Source organism: Nannobrachium achirus (genome assembly GCF_963921795.1).
Source record: "Nannobrachium achirus genome assembly, chromosome: 3".
Taxonomy (NCBI): domain Eukaryota; kingdom Metazoa; phylum Chordata; class Actinopteri; order Myctophiformes; family Myctophidae; genus Nannobrachium; species Nannobrachium achirus.
The window spans coordinates 56,178,996-56,194,414 of NC_137812.1; the positions used below are offsets into that span (position 1 = coordinate 56,178,996).

Below are 15,419 nucleotides of genomic sequence, written 5' to 3' on the forward strand. Positions count from 1 at the left end.
GCCCCGGGGTCAACGCACGCTTCTTTCAGTCTGGTAGCCAAGAGACTGTACGCACTCATGGGAGTAGGCCTTATAGACTTCAGAGCAGGGGTCCAAACCTTTTTCAAAGGGGGCCACATTAGAAAATGTGAAAACACCCAAGGGCCGACGATCTCCTGACATAATGAACTTTTGGTCGTACCATTACAAAGTCACATACCGGTAGACCTACTTAAACAATTCTATTTAACTATCATCATCAATATTTCATATCAATGGTCTTTTGTCAGGTGTTTGCTCTGAACAAAACACAAATAAGTAACTCAGCCGTATTTCACATTACCAAATTATAACATATATATGGGGATCAAGGGATCAATATATTCTTTGATCCCTTGAGACAACAGGGAACAATCGTGACAAATTATACTCTGGGAAAATCGGGAACAATCCTGACAAATTAAAACGCTGGGGAAGTATTCTTGTTTGACGGTGCAGGCTGCCGTTTATAATATAATTTAGGAATGAATTAAGCTGCAGACCGTATAAAATGTGTCCTATAGGGCCGCATTTGGCCCCCGTTCCACACTTTGGACACCCCTGCTTCAGAGGATCTTTGTTACATAATTATTTTTTATAAAGATCATCCAGAAACAATGTAAAGGCCTGTCCATACTCTCTCCGACCACCAAAATCTTTGTCGGAACAAAATGACGTAATTCGCAACTTCTGAAAAGCATTACCCCGAATTAGAGCTCGTTAAGCTGTGCGTCGGGAAGTGGGAACTCTCCGGCGAAAGGCTCTGTGGTCGGAGACAGTATGGACAGCCCTTCATTCACCACTTTGATGAATGGTAATCCAGATAATAAAAGAAACAATGTAATTCACCAGTCTGATGAATGGTAATCCAGATAATAAAAGAAGTAGCCTACATTAGAACAGAGGCAGAGCAGCTAATATCTGCTATTTTGATTTTTATACATTTGAAAACTTTTATTTTTACATAGTAGCCTACAATAGAACAGAGGACAGGCATTGTGAACACCAAATGAAGGCATTTAAACACATGACTTCTGATGTTAATACTGCACACTCAAGCAGCCCTCATTCACAGTGAGTCAGTCACACTCTCTCTCTCTCTAGTGTGTAGACTACTAGTGATCGTCTTACTGTATTATAGAAAATATGACTATAAAACACATTGACTTTCTTTCAATGAATCACGATCTCAACAAATGCTATGGAACTAAATAGAATAATACGTCTTTTAACTTTTGTTGAAATAGCAGATAGTATCAGATACAGTACACAAGCTCATACAGTGTGACATGTTTAGGGGTTATAAGTGGTTAATTCATAATGTATGTTTGTAAGTTTGGGTTTGAGGGAGACCAAATGTACCTTTTTTGGTACTGGTTAGGGATTCCATACTCTAAAGTGCAATGCAGTGCCTCAACAGTCACCAAAACCCAATATCCAGGCAGACGCTGATGTAATGTATGCAACAGTCTGATGGCACCCCCTGCTGGTAAAACATATACATGGCAGTCTCCATCAGGAGAAGGCATGGAATGGGATCTCAGGCTGCAATCAGACTGGAACGCACAAGTTGAGTGAGAGTTGTGTGGGGGAGGCGGGGGGCAGAGACAGCACAATGCATTGCGGATGGGAGTCGAGTGGTTTGAAGTCGAGTGCGAGTCGTGTGGTGTTGTGTGGTTGCGTCCAACTTGCTCACGACTCGCACTAGACTTCAAACCACTGGACTTCCATCCGCAATGCATTGTGCTGTCTCTGCCCCCCGCCTCCCCCACACAACTCTCACTCAACTTGTGCGTTCCAGTCTGAGTGCAGCCTAAGAACTCTTGACAGATATTTTTTGATATTGAACATGACTACGGAGATAAGGTGTACCGGACAAAATCTGCCTCTCTTGTCCTACTGTGAATGTGTGCACAAAGTGTCAAAGAATTCAACAGTGCCAGATATTAGCTGCTCACACACACACACACACACACACACACACACACACACACACACACACACACACACACACACACACACACACACACACACACACACACACACACACACACACACACACACACACACACACACACACACACACCCATACCCTGGGTCTAGGGGGCGGGGGGGAATAGAAGTTACTTTTAAATATAAATCCATGAATGTCTCTTTGTCTATCTGTGCTGGTTATTATGTTGTTAAATTACAGTAAAATAACTACAGGTGCAAAATGTTACAAAATGGTCACTTTAACAAGGTATTATAATTATATTCTCCACACTTTTATTCTCCCCATTTTGACAAAATGGTATATTCCCAGGTTCTGCAGGTCAGCTGCACAGGTGCAATGCACTTGAACAACCGTTCTAGGGTGCCATATCCAGCCCAAGAAACCATAGAAACGGGGAAAAAAATAAAATGTACTTCTTAAAATAAATGTATCATGCCTGTTGCTAAGGTATGGCAACATGACTGGTGTCTTGCACGTGCGTGAAGGCGCGCGTGCAAGACACCAGTCATGTTGCCATTCCTTAGCTTTTTCTGAACGGACACCACTGCACACAAACACATACAGACAGAAGGACAGACAGACCGACAGTGGAGAAAACATTGTCTGCGGCCATCTGCCTGGTGAGGACAACGATAAAAAATATACACATACAAATGACAGGACACTGGAGATACATCATATTTTTTAGGAATAATTTATTGCCAGTAGGAAAGCGTGAGCTTGTGGCAGTATTCAATAAAAACTTTTAACAAGACCATAGCATTGCTCACACACACATAGACACCTGAAAAAGTTGTGTGTCCATGGATTACTTTGCACTATAAATATATTGGGTCCCGTTTTCTTGGTGGAAAAATAAAGAGGTTTCAAAGTCGCAATTTACAAACAGACAAATAAAATAAAAATAAAAAAAGAACAACACAAGAATATGCAGTCGCTCATAGAAGACCCTTTTTGAAATGAGCAAGACAATAAACTTTACGGATACATCATGTCTGGAAAAGCCACGCTCTTCTTGCCCTCTCTTAAATCTTTTTTTTTTCTTCGTACACATTTCATTTTTCGTGAATGTAAGCACAGTAAGGCTGATAATGTCACACCATTTAACTTGTGTTTTGTTGAAAATAAAAGCATAAAATATCTACAAAACCTAGTAAACTTTGAAATCAAAACTGTACATTTAAATTTACATTGAAAATGAGGACTTGTATAAAAAAAGAAAACAGTTTGCTTTTAGTTTTTCTTCTTTTTTTTCATTTATAGAAATACAGATACCACCTTGAAATATTTATTTTCCATGACTGTTATTGTGTATATCTTGTTTTTTGTTTTTTTTCTTCCTCTGAAGTACATTTAAACACAATTCCTTCTTGTGCATGATGACAGTTTGTTTAAAGCAAAATGGCCCAGCCAACTCAGACGGTGGTGGTTTTAGTTTTCCAGTAATGGCAGGAGTCGGACCGAGAGGAGGTCACAGGGGCCAGTCCCATGCCTCCAGGTGGTTCCCGTATACACTCCAGTCTCAACCACTCCTGTTCTGCGACACTTTTGACCGAGTATGCATATTGTGTGACGCAATGTGCGCGTGTCTTTATGTCGTGTTTGTGCACACGCGCACCGATGATGATATGAGATGCTTAGGGGTAGGAAAGGTGGAAGGTAGCTTAGGGTTGGATAACCGAAGTTTTCTCTCTGTGTGTGTGTGTGTGTGTGTGTGTGTGTGTGTGTGTGTGTGCGTGCGTGCGTGCGTGCGTGCGTGCGTGAGTGTGTGTGTGTGTGTGTGTGTGTGTGTGTGTGTGTGTGTGTGTGTGTGTGTGTGTGTGTGTGTGTGTGTGTGTGTGTGTGTGTGTGCGTGCATGCGTGCGTGTGCGTGTGTGTGTGCAGGGGGGTTAGCGGTCGGGGTGGTGGCGTCGGTTCAGGCACTTTTGTTTGGATCCAGTGTCAGACTTCAGTGTGTTGTTGGGAGTCCAGCGCTGGGACGGCGAGCCGCTCGAAGTGGCCCTCGTCGCCGCTCTCATAGTCACTCAACATGACCTCGGACTCCTCGCAGCACGCCGACATGTCCGAGCAGGAGGCCGTGGACGTGTAGATCGACAGCGACATGTTGTCCAGGGCCGCCGCGTCCAGGTCGCGGCCGTAGCCAAGGGAGAAGTCGTCCCTCCGGCCGTAGCAGCCACCCCCGCCCGTGGTGGCGGTGCCCAGGGTGGAGGTGGGGCTGACCGAGCGGGCGACCCCCGCTCCTCCTCCCTGCGAGCCCTCGGCGTCGCCCCCGTCTCCGGCCGGGTAGGCGTGCTGGGGCAGGTAATGGTTAAGGCTGTAGAGCTGAGGCAAGGCCGGCCGCTGGCGGACGCCCGAGCCGGGGCTCCCGGGCGCCGGCGAGGCCCCCGGGGGCCGCAGGGTGTCGTAGCGGTCGGCGTACTCGGGGACGGGCGGCGGGGGCAGGTCGTCAAGGTGAGCGGGGAAGGCCTCGGGCGGCGGCGGGAAGTCGCCCTCGATGTCGAAGCCGCCCGGGTAGTAGTCGCTGTCCAGGCCGCTGGCGTCCCCGTACAGCGGGGCAGCGGGGGCCTCCACCACCTCGTACTGCGGGAACTCCTGGATTCCAGGAAGTTGAACACTTGGCATCCAATCAGACGTGTCCCAGTGGTATCCTGTCGGGACGGACGGGGGTGGAAAGAAAACGCATCAAAAAGCTTGTCACGCCTCATGAGCTTGTTGCTTATATCAGTGGTTCTCAAGCTTTTTTTTTTTTTTTTTTGAATTTCATGGACCCCATAGGCTACTGCAGGGTTCCCAATTAGTTTTCCCCAAGGGCCGAATTATGTCTAGGGTACCAAGCTGAGGGCCACAGCATTGCAGGGGTGACGGTGGCGTTCCCACTACTCCAGCAACAGTTTTCGTCGTCGTTGTCGGGTGAAAATCTTGTATGTCCAAAACCGTTCCTTTGGAATTTATCATTTTAAAAATGATTTTAAACTAGTGAAAACAGCCGATCTACAAGCACACAACGCCTCGCACCGCGAGGCGTTGTGTGCTTGTAGATCGGCTGTTTTCACTACTTTTGTGCAACGGCCTTGTATGATGAAGCAGGGCTTTACTTTACGAAAAAATATACAAATTTGAAACTTGGAGATACAAGGTTTCTGCCCGACAGTGACGATATGCACAGCAGCCATATTGGAGAGAAGTTGGGTCTCTTCTCATTTCCTTCAAAGCCTTCATTATTCGGTACTAATGAAGGCTCTGTTCCATTTCATGTAGCACAGTGTTTTATTTCAAGGAACCCCGTCCTTAAAGGTCCATTTGTACACTCTCAAAGAGTTACACAACTTTTTAAGGGGTCATTTGGAACTACCAATGTACCTGGACCACACTTAAAGACCCACTGGTGTAGCAGAGTGTTTCCAGTGAGCCAACATGCACAATATCAGCACCCTGACTCTGTCTGACCAGAATGGATCAGAGCCTTCGTATTATAATTGGTAACACCAAGGAATTGAGAGGAGACCCAACTTCTCTCCAAATTGGCTGCTGTGCATATAGCCTATTGAATATACTTTATTAGTCAGAAATGTAAGCAGCACAAGTGCTAAAGGATAACCCAAAAAGTCCATGTAAGGGTCCATTTGGAAACCCCCTCAAGGAACTCTGAGGGTCCCTCCCTGGACCCCACTTTGAGAACCACTGACTTACATTGACCACCACAGTGTTAATGTTAAAAAAAACACACCATGCAAACATGTCACTTCAACAACACTCATTAATCCACACTTGATGAGTTTATTACCACACCACGGGGCAACACAATGTAGACACATACACGGCTTGAAGCGGGACACGTGCACACACGTATAGGCATGTGCACAACACACACAAGAAGTGCCACTCGGGTATGATTCTTTCTTTCATTTCAAAGCATAATGATTGCACGAGTTCACGAGGACCTGGTTATAATGAACACAACAACGCTGTAATGAACACTACATTTAACATAAAGGTTAAACATTTGAATCACACACACACACACACCGCAACTATATAATATATGTAGTTAGCAACAGGGCTACACTTTCAAACAACACATTGAACACAAGGATTACATTTTTTTTCCCTTAATGGCGTCGCAGTATTAAAAATCATGCAAGACAATGATTTAGGTGTCTTATCCAGGCATAATGTACACCATGTAAGGTCACTAATCATTCCAAGTGATGGTGGGTGTTACGAGGTGTCAAAGGGATAGGTCACCCCCAAAATGACTTTTTTTCTATCGATCACTCACCCAATGGAGGCTTGAATTCGTGGATATGTTTTTAGTTTTTGTCGCATTCCTTAGCCTATCATTTGAGGAGACTCTTTGTGCATTGATTTGGCAATATATATATATGTTTTTCATGCCAATAAAGCTCCTTTGAATTGAATTGAATTGTGTCTCCATAGGGAACAAAGAAGGCTCTTTGTGTCTCCATAGGCAACCACTGCTGGTCATCAAATTATTGGCTTAGGAATTCAACAAAAACTGGAAGATATCCATGAATTCTAGTCTCCATGGGGTGAGTAATCGATAGAAAAAAGGTTATTTTTGGGGGGTGAGCAATCCCTTCAAGTAAACTCTGCTCTTTAAACCTGACTGTTAGTGGGGACAGGGTTAGGAGAGGGACCATGGTAACACCACCGGGCATCAGGCAAACAAAGACGAGAAAGTCACCTCTTGGGTTCTTGAGATCATGAGCCAAAAAAGACTCTTTATACGATGCAAACAGGGGAGGAGAGAGAGAGAAAGAACAAGTCACTTTACGATCCGGAGCAAAAAGCTGAAACAGTAAGCCGAGTAAGTATGAAAGTATGAAACATTGAAAAATGAATACTGAAGGGGAAAAAAAGACACAAAGAATGACAGGTAAAGCTATGGACAAAATGCGTTGCCATTTTCTTAAACTGACTTAAAGAGGTTCATAGACAAGGGTGGGAAGTGTCCTGCCAACTACAAGGCAATCTCCTAAATGTTTGATCTACTAAATACATGTTCTTTTTTGTGTCGCAGAATCCAAAATGAGAACATTGGCAGATTATTCATTAGGGGTTCAACAGTAAAAAATAAATACATAAATACATTGATTAATTGAAAAAGTAATCAATAGAATAATCCATAGTTGCAGCCCTAATATTCACATAATAGACAGCTGTGTGTGTGCTCCAGATGTGTCTGAGCATGCAGTTCAGGAGAATGATCATGGACCACAAGGTCATTCTGAACACACGATCGAACCCTTCTAGTTCATCTGCATTAGTGGAGGACGCTGTGGTCACTGTTGGACAAGACAGGTGCGTCCGAGTAAGGAAATGGCAATTGGTCTGGACATCCTACGCTTCACAGCCCGACACCAAAAGGACACAACTCTACCGGCGGAGGGATAGTAGTTTAAAGAATACCTTCTCCTTCCACCGAGTCAACAGCAGATTTGACAAGGTGGATTACCGTCACTATGGAGGCTTGTGAGGGGTGGGGGAGGGTGGGTGGGGGAAGGAGGGAGGGAGGGAGCGAGAGAGATCTACTGTTAGTACAAAAGACTTGGGCAAAGACAGGAAACACAAACATGGAGGGTGTTGAATGCCAACATGGAAGAGACACTCACGTACTGTCCCCTTTTGCCTGAGAGGTTGTATGTGTTTTTTTTACTGTGTGGTAGTTTGGGACAAGGTAGAGAGAGGAGAATAGTTTGACTGACGCTTGATGCCTGGGGAGGGGGGTTCAGCCACAAAACAATGGTACGAACATAACGGGGGGGGGGGGGGGGGGGGGGCAGGGAGGGGGAGGGGGCGCGGGCACAGTGCACACATGTCGGGTCTGGTCTGTTTGTGTGAGATAACACAACGGCAACATTCTGAGATGCTGGGGGTGGGGGGGGGGGGGGGGGGGGGGGGGAGAGCGGGGGTGGGGGTGCGATTGAAAATACAGATGGAAGAAATCTGTGAAATTCCCCAGGATTAAAAAAAAGGCTTTTCCATATTTTTAAGTTAAAAGAAAGGTACCAAATGTTAAAAAAATAAATAAAATAAATTGCAAAATAAGAAGATATGAAATATCAGGATGAAAAGGATCAGAGCCAGAAACGTTTTCTCTTTTTTTGATCCCTGGAGAATTTCATCAAGTGGTCTTTGATTGCTTCCGTCTGTAATGGTTGGTGATTGAAGACTTACAGGAAGGAGCCCTATTTAAAACCTTGTTCTGGATCTGTGGACCGATTTGATCCAAATGGGAGCTGAGAGCCCGCAGCGAATAAAACACAAAGAGGGAAGAGAGAAGAAGAGGTGACCCCAGAGCCAGCATTGATCGGGTCATCCATTCAAAGACATGCAAAGAGAGGTGGGTTAGCATGAAAAAATAAATCAAAAGTAAAAAGCCAGAGAGTACACTGTAAAGTACTGAGCGTTCATTTTAGAGTGTAAAAACTCAGGTGTAACAGTGTAACACTCAGGATCTTTGCAGTGTATGTATCATAATTACCTGCGGGCAAATCAAGAGCAGAGCAATAAAACATCTGAAAAGAGAACTAAAATGCTTCATAAAACACTTTGAGCTCCATTTTATGTGTGAAAGATGATAGACAAATATACCTTCTACCCCATTACTTTTAAAACACTAAGCACAAAGGTACAGTAAAGGGCTTTGCACACAGACGCGTTTTTTTTTTCCCCACGAAAAAAAACTGATGATTTCATTTTTTTTTAAAGAAAACAACGATTCTCTATGACCTCATGCACACCGGCTCCGAATTTGCCATGCGGCAGGTGGCTGCGGCAGTGCGTTTTTTTCCCTGATCGAACCCAGTTCGATTTGTGCGTCTTGTCGCATGCGGTAAAAACTCATTGACTCCTTTTATGACTCCTTTTCGGATCCGCAGTGAGGATTCCGCACAGCCTTGCACACCAAATCCAATGCGTTTTAATCATGCAGCAAACTGAAAAAACGCAACTGTCCTGTGTGCAAAGCCCTTTAGTCTTGGGTTATTTCCTGTCGCATGACAATGTCAGCAGGTGTCACAGGTGCCAACGTACCGTTATCATCACAGGACTCAGACTGGAAGGAGCTGAGAGACTGAACCTCAGACATGCTCCCCCTGGTGTTGTAGGGGTGACAGGCGCTGTCCTCCACTGGCTTCTTGGTCAGACACGGGTCCAAGTCCACTACTTTAGCTGGGGTGGGACAAGATAAGGGAGGAATTAGTGTGTGCCGAAAATAGCAGACCTAGACCAGTGGTTCTCAAACTTGGGGTCGGGACCCCATGTGAGGTCCCCAAATTATTTTGTGGGGTCCTCAGATGTAATGTATTTTTCTTTTTTTTTCTCACTCAATGATAAACAAACCAAAACACAGTATAAGTGTATACAGGTTATCTGCACATTTATAAAGTCACAATTTACAGACTTTCAAGACCATTTTAATATCAAACTGGCCAAATTGTCAAATATTAAGTAAGCAAGAGGCGAACATAGTGAAAATAGCAGATCTACATGCTCACAACGCCTCGCAACAGATCAGCTATTTTCACAATATTTACAGTATCTGTGGAACCGAGTCACATTAAATGTAATACCTACAATTCCAAGTGCTTGTCAGGGTGGGGGTCCCCAGTTCAAATGTGTTTATTTTGGGTTTCTCTGCCTAAAAAGGTTTGAGAACCCCTGACTTTGACTGAAACCTGCTCACCGTCATAATCGTAGTCCCAGTTGGGCTTCTGGATGGAGTCGCTGTCGGACACAGAGTTGGAGGGCGGGGGCGGCGGGAGGTTGGGCGCCACGCTGCACACGGCCACCGTCTTGCGGTGTCCGTGGACCGAGTCCGGGTTGAAGGTGCTGAACTCCGGGTGCTCGGGGATGGCCGAGCCCTCGAACGAGTTCCGGTCCAGGTTGTTCCGCGAGTCGCTGGGAATGCTGGGCGTGTAGGAGATGGGCCTCACGGGGACCTGCGGCGGGATGTCCGAGTAGATGTTCTTGCTGAGCTTGGCGTCAAAGTAGGGCCTCTGCAGGAAGGAGTGGGGCGCGGGGGAGCCGCCGGGGTGCTTGTCCCCGTCGTTCTTGGAGCGGCCGCCGCGGCACGCCCTCTTGCGCACGATGATGAAGAGCAGCACCATGAGGAAGATGCTGGAGACGAAGACCACGATGCCGATCACCTCCTCCAGGCCGATGTTCCAGGAGGTGGAGACGAACTCGTTGCGCACCTCGGCGCGGAGCTCGCACATGAGCCCGCTGAAGCCCAGCGAGCAGTTGCACGTGTAGGAGCCGTACGTGTTCTGGCACTGGCCTCCGTTGCCACAGGGGTTCTTCACACACTCATCCACGTCACTGAGGCACCTGGGAGGGCAATGGTGGACAATACACATGAGAAACAATAAGATGAATAAGACCGTTTGCACTCATCTGTATACAAGCACTTGTATAAAATAATTCAATGACAGCAAACGTCACACATGTACCTTATACCAGTGTTTCTCAAACTTTCAAGGTTCTCTTAACTCTGACAGTGTACAAATGGAACCAAATGAACCCTAGCGGGTTAATTTGGTTCCATTTGTACACTGTCAGAGTTACAGAATTGTATGGGTCAATTTAGACCCCCCTAAAGGAACCCACAGAGTCCCTGGAATCCACTTAGAGAACCACTGCCTTATACTGTATGTATTAGTGGTCTGAAGAAGTATTGACATATATTGAAATATTCAGTGTTAGATTATTCACTTAAATGTACAAATGTAAATCTGTTCAAATGTAGGCCACACACTCAAGTGTTAAATTAACATGTGTGATTTTATCTGGACTTGTTTGGTTGGTAAATGACTTTGAATTCAATCCCAGTAAGTGCTGGCATACCTGTCTCCCTGGAAGCCCGGGTCACACTCGCACACTGGGCCGTCCAGACTGTCGATGCACTTCCCACTGTTCTTACAAGGGTTGTCTCTGCAGTATGGCCCAAGCTGGCACCTGGAGGATTCAAATCAGAGTGCATCAGCAGACCGAGTCAAAGCAGTCTGACAAATAGTGTAATTACTTTCTCCACTCGGATCCAACCTCATTTTTAGGGGTTGACTGAGTTTTGTTGACAGGCTGAATGCCAAAGCACTGCTGTGAAAAGAGTTTATTCCGCACGTTTCATGTTTTTTCTAATTAAAATATTTTGGGGGGGACATTTTGTACAAGATCGGGGATTACTGTTGAAAACGTTGTGTTAGGCTGCAGCACAAAATGATGGCTACTGATGAGTGCATGTGTCTTCAACCGAGTCTCTGGTATATGACATAAACATCAGTTGTTTTGACAATAGCTCTAAATGTGCAATAACAGGCTGTCAGGCTGAACAATTTAGCCTGGAAGGGCAGAACTTGGATTTGTGCACCGACTCAAGGGCATGTGCACCACGTAGAACAGATGCCAATACTGTCACACGCGTCCTGCAGACAATGACCACTGTAACCTGAAACTATTCTGCAGAAAAAACAATTGTCAAAATGACTAAATGACCGTTTTCTCTCATTTCTTTGTACACCGCGGGTCCCTCTATAGTGTATATAACAATGAGAGGGCATTGGAATGGTTTTGTATCCTGCAATTCATCTTTATGCAATCATCAATGCTGTCAGCTGTGTCGCTGCGAGGCCAGACTGATTTAAATGACGGTCTGAGGTTTGCGGCTAACAAGCTTCGGTGCCGATAAAACACAAGTCACAGCATCGGACCAAATGCTTTTAAATAAAAGGGTTCATTTGGGAAGACAGATAAGAGCTATAGGTCTCCGAAACATCCATCAAGTGTCAGGGTTAAGCATTCAATCTTCGGACTAGAGCATTAGTATAAAATATCTGTTGGGTGGAAACCTTGTCCAAAAGCGTAGATTATGTCTTATTCAACCACTTTCAACTTGGCATCCCTATTTTGGACATGTCGTAATAGGTGATAACTTTTAAAGAAAATGCTCTAAAAGCTCACAAGCTTGACAGATTGGATTACCTTTGACTACTTTCAATACTTTAGCTTGACACTGTCATACAACAAAGTATAAAATCATGAAAAAACAATTATGAAAAAAATATATATATGAAACATAGTGGTACAAGGTTTCTGCCCGAGAGCAACAATAATCTAAGATGACACATTGTGACCATAATAAAAGAGACTGCAATGCAGCAGAGGCCTGGAATGAAATGAAAACAGTATATATTAGTGATGAGGTATAGCCTACCTTTGTCCTGAGTACTGCCCTCTGCACTGGCAGTAGAAGTCATCTGCCCGGGGTAAACAGGTGCCACCATACAGGCAGGGGTTGGAGGCACAGGGGCTGATGCCAACCTCACAGTGGGTGCCCATGAAAGATGCTGTGCACTTACAGAAGTAACCTGCGGGTACAGGAGAAGAAGAGGTGTATGAGGGCAGAACTCAGCCCCTAGCGTTCCAGTGGTGGAACCCCATATGGTGTCTAGAGTCCCCCACGGCTCTATACTAATCTTTTTCTGTTCAAATTTCTACTTGAATAACAGTGCAAAGGTATGTGGTATCGTGTAAAAGTAATCAAAAGTTTTAAAATCTTTAAAAAACAGCAGATGTACAAGCTCACATATCATCTCTTTTCGATTATGAAAACAGTTCTTGATTGGTTAATATATGTTTTATAATAATAATAGTTTGTAAATCCACAAAGTAACTAAAGTATAGCTCTTGAGTAAATGTTACTTTACACCGCTGATTTCTTCACTATACAAGTCATTTTCCTTTGCTTCACAGAAAAGTAACAGCGTTGTTTTAAGTCGTGTAATGAGATGAACGAGGAGTGGTAAGAAGGTGAATTGAGCTGTCAACTAAAAAAGGGATTTCACTTTCTTTCATCTGAAAACTTTACATTTATTGTCCAGATTCTCAATCCAATGTGAAAAGAACTGCTGTCTGCTCTACAGTTTGCCGGCATGAAAGTAAAGCATATCTCGCTGATGTTATGAGTCATCTGTCAAGTTTTTGAAGTTTAGGAAACTTGCTTCTCAGAACAACATCGTCTTTGTTGTCAAAAGATTGACAAATTAATTTGAGGTTAATTTAAATGAACTAAACTGGGCATGGATGATTGCATTTTTGAATGATACTCTCATCTCGTTAAACCCTATTTAAGCAATAACACACTAAATGCTGTGGTAAATCACTTTCCGTCACAAAACAATGGAGCAACGGCAGCGCATTGCGACTGGATAATAGCTTTCCTTATTATAATTTGGTGTTCCAACCAAATAAGAAAACCGAGACGTGTGAAAAATGTAGACTTATTGCTTCACAATTCAGACATAACAACATAAAAGAGGCTACTTTAGGACACAGCAGGCCTTAATGGATGTCTATGCTATATTTTATCTGTAGCCTAATACACGAAATAAAGCACAAGATACTCGGTGCCGCATTTAATACCACAGGTGGTACACAGAGTTATTTTGTTAACTATTTTTTTACTAAATAAAACTAAGCTACGAGGACTAAAACTATGACAAAATATATTGACGATCTAGTAGAACTAAGACAAGTAATTTTATGCTCAAGCTCACAACGCGTAGCAGACTCGTGAGCTTGCAGATCGTCTATTTTCGGCATGCAGTCAGGTATATATCAGGCATCGACGCCATCACGGCCTGCAAAAACCCCCTTTCGTAGACTAAAACATGGCTAAAACTAAATCTGATTTTATAAAAAATCACACCCAGTGGGAAGTGAGCGGTGCCTTTGAGCAGTGTTAAACTTCATGAATTCTTCTGTTGTCCATTAATATCAAGGCTGCTCAAAAGCACCACTTGGTCACGCAGCGGTTATTGTAGCAGTACTCATACGCCTCATACTGCATACAGACATACATACATACTGTACTCACACACTCGGTCAAGGATAGGAGCGCTGAGACGCGCGCTCAAAAAGACTGTGAGTGAAACCAAATGAAACGCAGGAAAAAATCGATTCGAATTCGAATCGCGTTTTTAACATGGTAAGATGGTCAGAATCGATTCTCATTTTCCAAAAATCGATTATTATTTTTTATTAGATATTATGTTGTGGTTGTACAAGTTAAAAGAATGTGTACAAGCATGAATAAATCAGACATGCCTTGGATTTACCTTTGTGTGTTTACATTATTGCAATAAGTTGATAAAACCTTTACAATTACAAAGGCTACGTAAATGTACTCCGCTTTCATGCCAGCAGACTGGAGTAGATCCTGATATCCTATGAATTGAATCGAGAATCGTTTTGAATCGAGAATCGTTTTGAATCGAGAATCGTTTTTAAATCGGAAAATAATCGTTTCTGAATTCGAATCATTTGGATTTGAAAGAATCGGGGAAAAAAAAGTGAATTGTGACCCCAAGAATCGATTCTGAATCGAATCATGGTATACCCAAAGATTCGCAGCCCTAATAATGACAGCACAAAACGCGAGGCGTACCTCCGTTGGGCAGGGAGGAGCAGCTCCCTCCGTTGGTGCAGGGGTTGCTGGAGCAGCTCTGGGCGGTGGGCGGGGCCAGGGCGCAGCCCGGCGCCACGTCCACCACGTCCTCCAGGGAGGCGTAGCTTCTCAGGGCCCTGGTGTTGAGCGGCAGCTCCTGACCGTTCAGCGTGATGGCCTCCAGGCAGCCGCGCAGGCCCTTGGTGACCGGCAGGCTGTAGGGACGGGACGATAATCGTTATTATCGTTAATCGTGATGAAAAAAAAAAGCAATCGTGGAGATTTATCGTGAAATTGTCCTCTGTCGTGCACTGGGATCATTTCACCTTTTATTTGCTGAGCTGCATATCCGGAGGAAAAAAAAGACAAGTATTTATATTTGACAATTGGCAAAACATCATCTGAAGTTCTGAACTTTTAAGACTATGGTATTGATCTGACATTTGGCAAAAAAAAGTTTCATGACCATAGTACATTTTTCCTCATGATGCAAATTATGAAATTAATTAAAAAATAGCAGACATACAAGTTCATAGCGCAGCACTCGGCGCTAACGGTTAAAGTGGTTAAAATCTTAAATCTTAAAAACCTTACCCGTTGAGACCAGAGCCGTGGTGCGGTGCGCCGCGCACGTGGCCGCCGAAGAAGATGCTGCTGTCGAGGTTGAGCGTGCGCAGCGTGCCGGGTGCCATGCCCGAGGCGGCGTGCACGCGGTCCAGCACCAGCTTGGCGTAGTTGCCGTCCACCTCCAGGACCACCGTGTGCCACTCGCCGTCGTTCACCTGCGTGCTGTGCACCGACACGATGCCCGGCCCGCTGCCGCAGTCGAACTTGTACTGGAGACGGCCGTTCACGATCTGACATGGAAACACAGATGACGTGGAGAGACAGACGCACAGCAGTGAGGGTGCTGATGAGAATGGAACCTTTCTAGACAGC

At 44.6% G+C, this 15,419-nt stretch overlaps 1 protein-coding gene across 2 annotated transcripts in view; it reads right to left on the reverse strand.

The window, feature by feature from the left end:
* Positions 1-2,685: 2,685 nt before the first annotated feature.
* Positions 2,686-15,419, reverse strand: part of fat1a (FAT atypical cadherin 1a) — a 126,893-nt gene continuing 114,159 nt past the window's right edge. For both annotated transcript variants that reach the window (XM_080722221.1, XM_080722220.1), the window contains exons 24-30: positions 15,075-15,337; positions 14,481-14,695; positions 12,249-12,402; positions 10,883-10,993; positions 9,723-10,366; positions 9,071-9,208; positions 2,686-4,662 (exon numbers count right to left, since the gene is read on the reverse strand). In XM_080722221.1, coding sequence (XP_080578347.1) covers positions 3,956-4,662; positions 9,071-9,208; positions 9,723-10,366; positions 10,883-10,993; positions 12,249-12,402; positions 14,481-14,695; positions 15,075-15,337 — 2,232 coding nt within the window. In that variant the 3' untranslated portion in view covers positions 2,686-3,955. The remainder of the gene's footprint in view (positions 4,663-9,070; positions 9,209-9,722; positions 10,367-10,882; positions 10,994-12,248; positions 12,403-14,480; positions 14,696-15,074; positions 15,338-15,419) is intronic.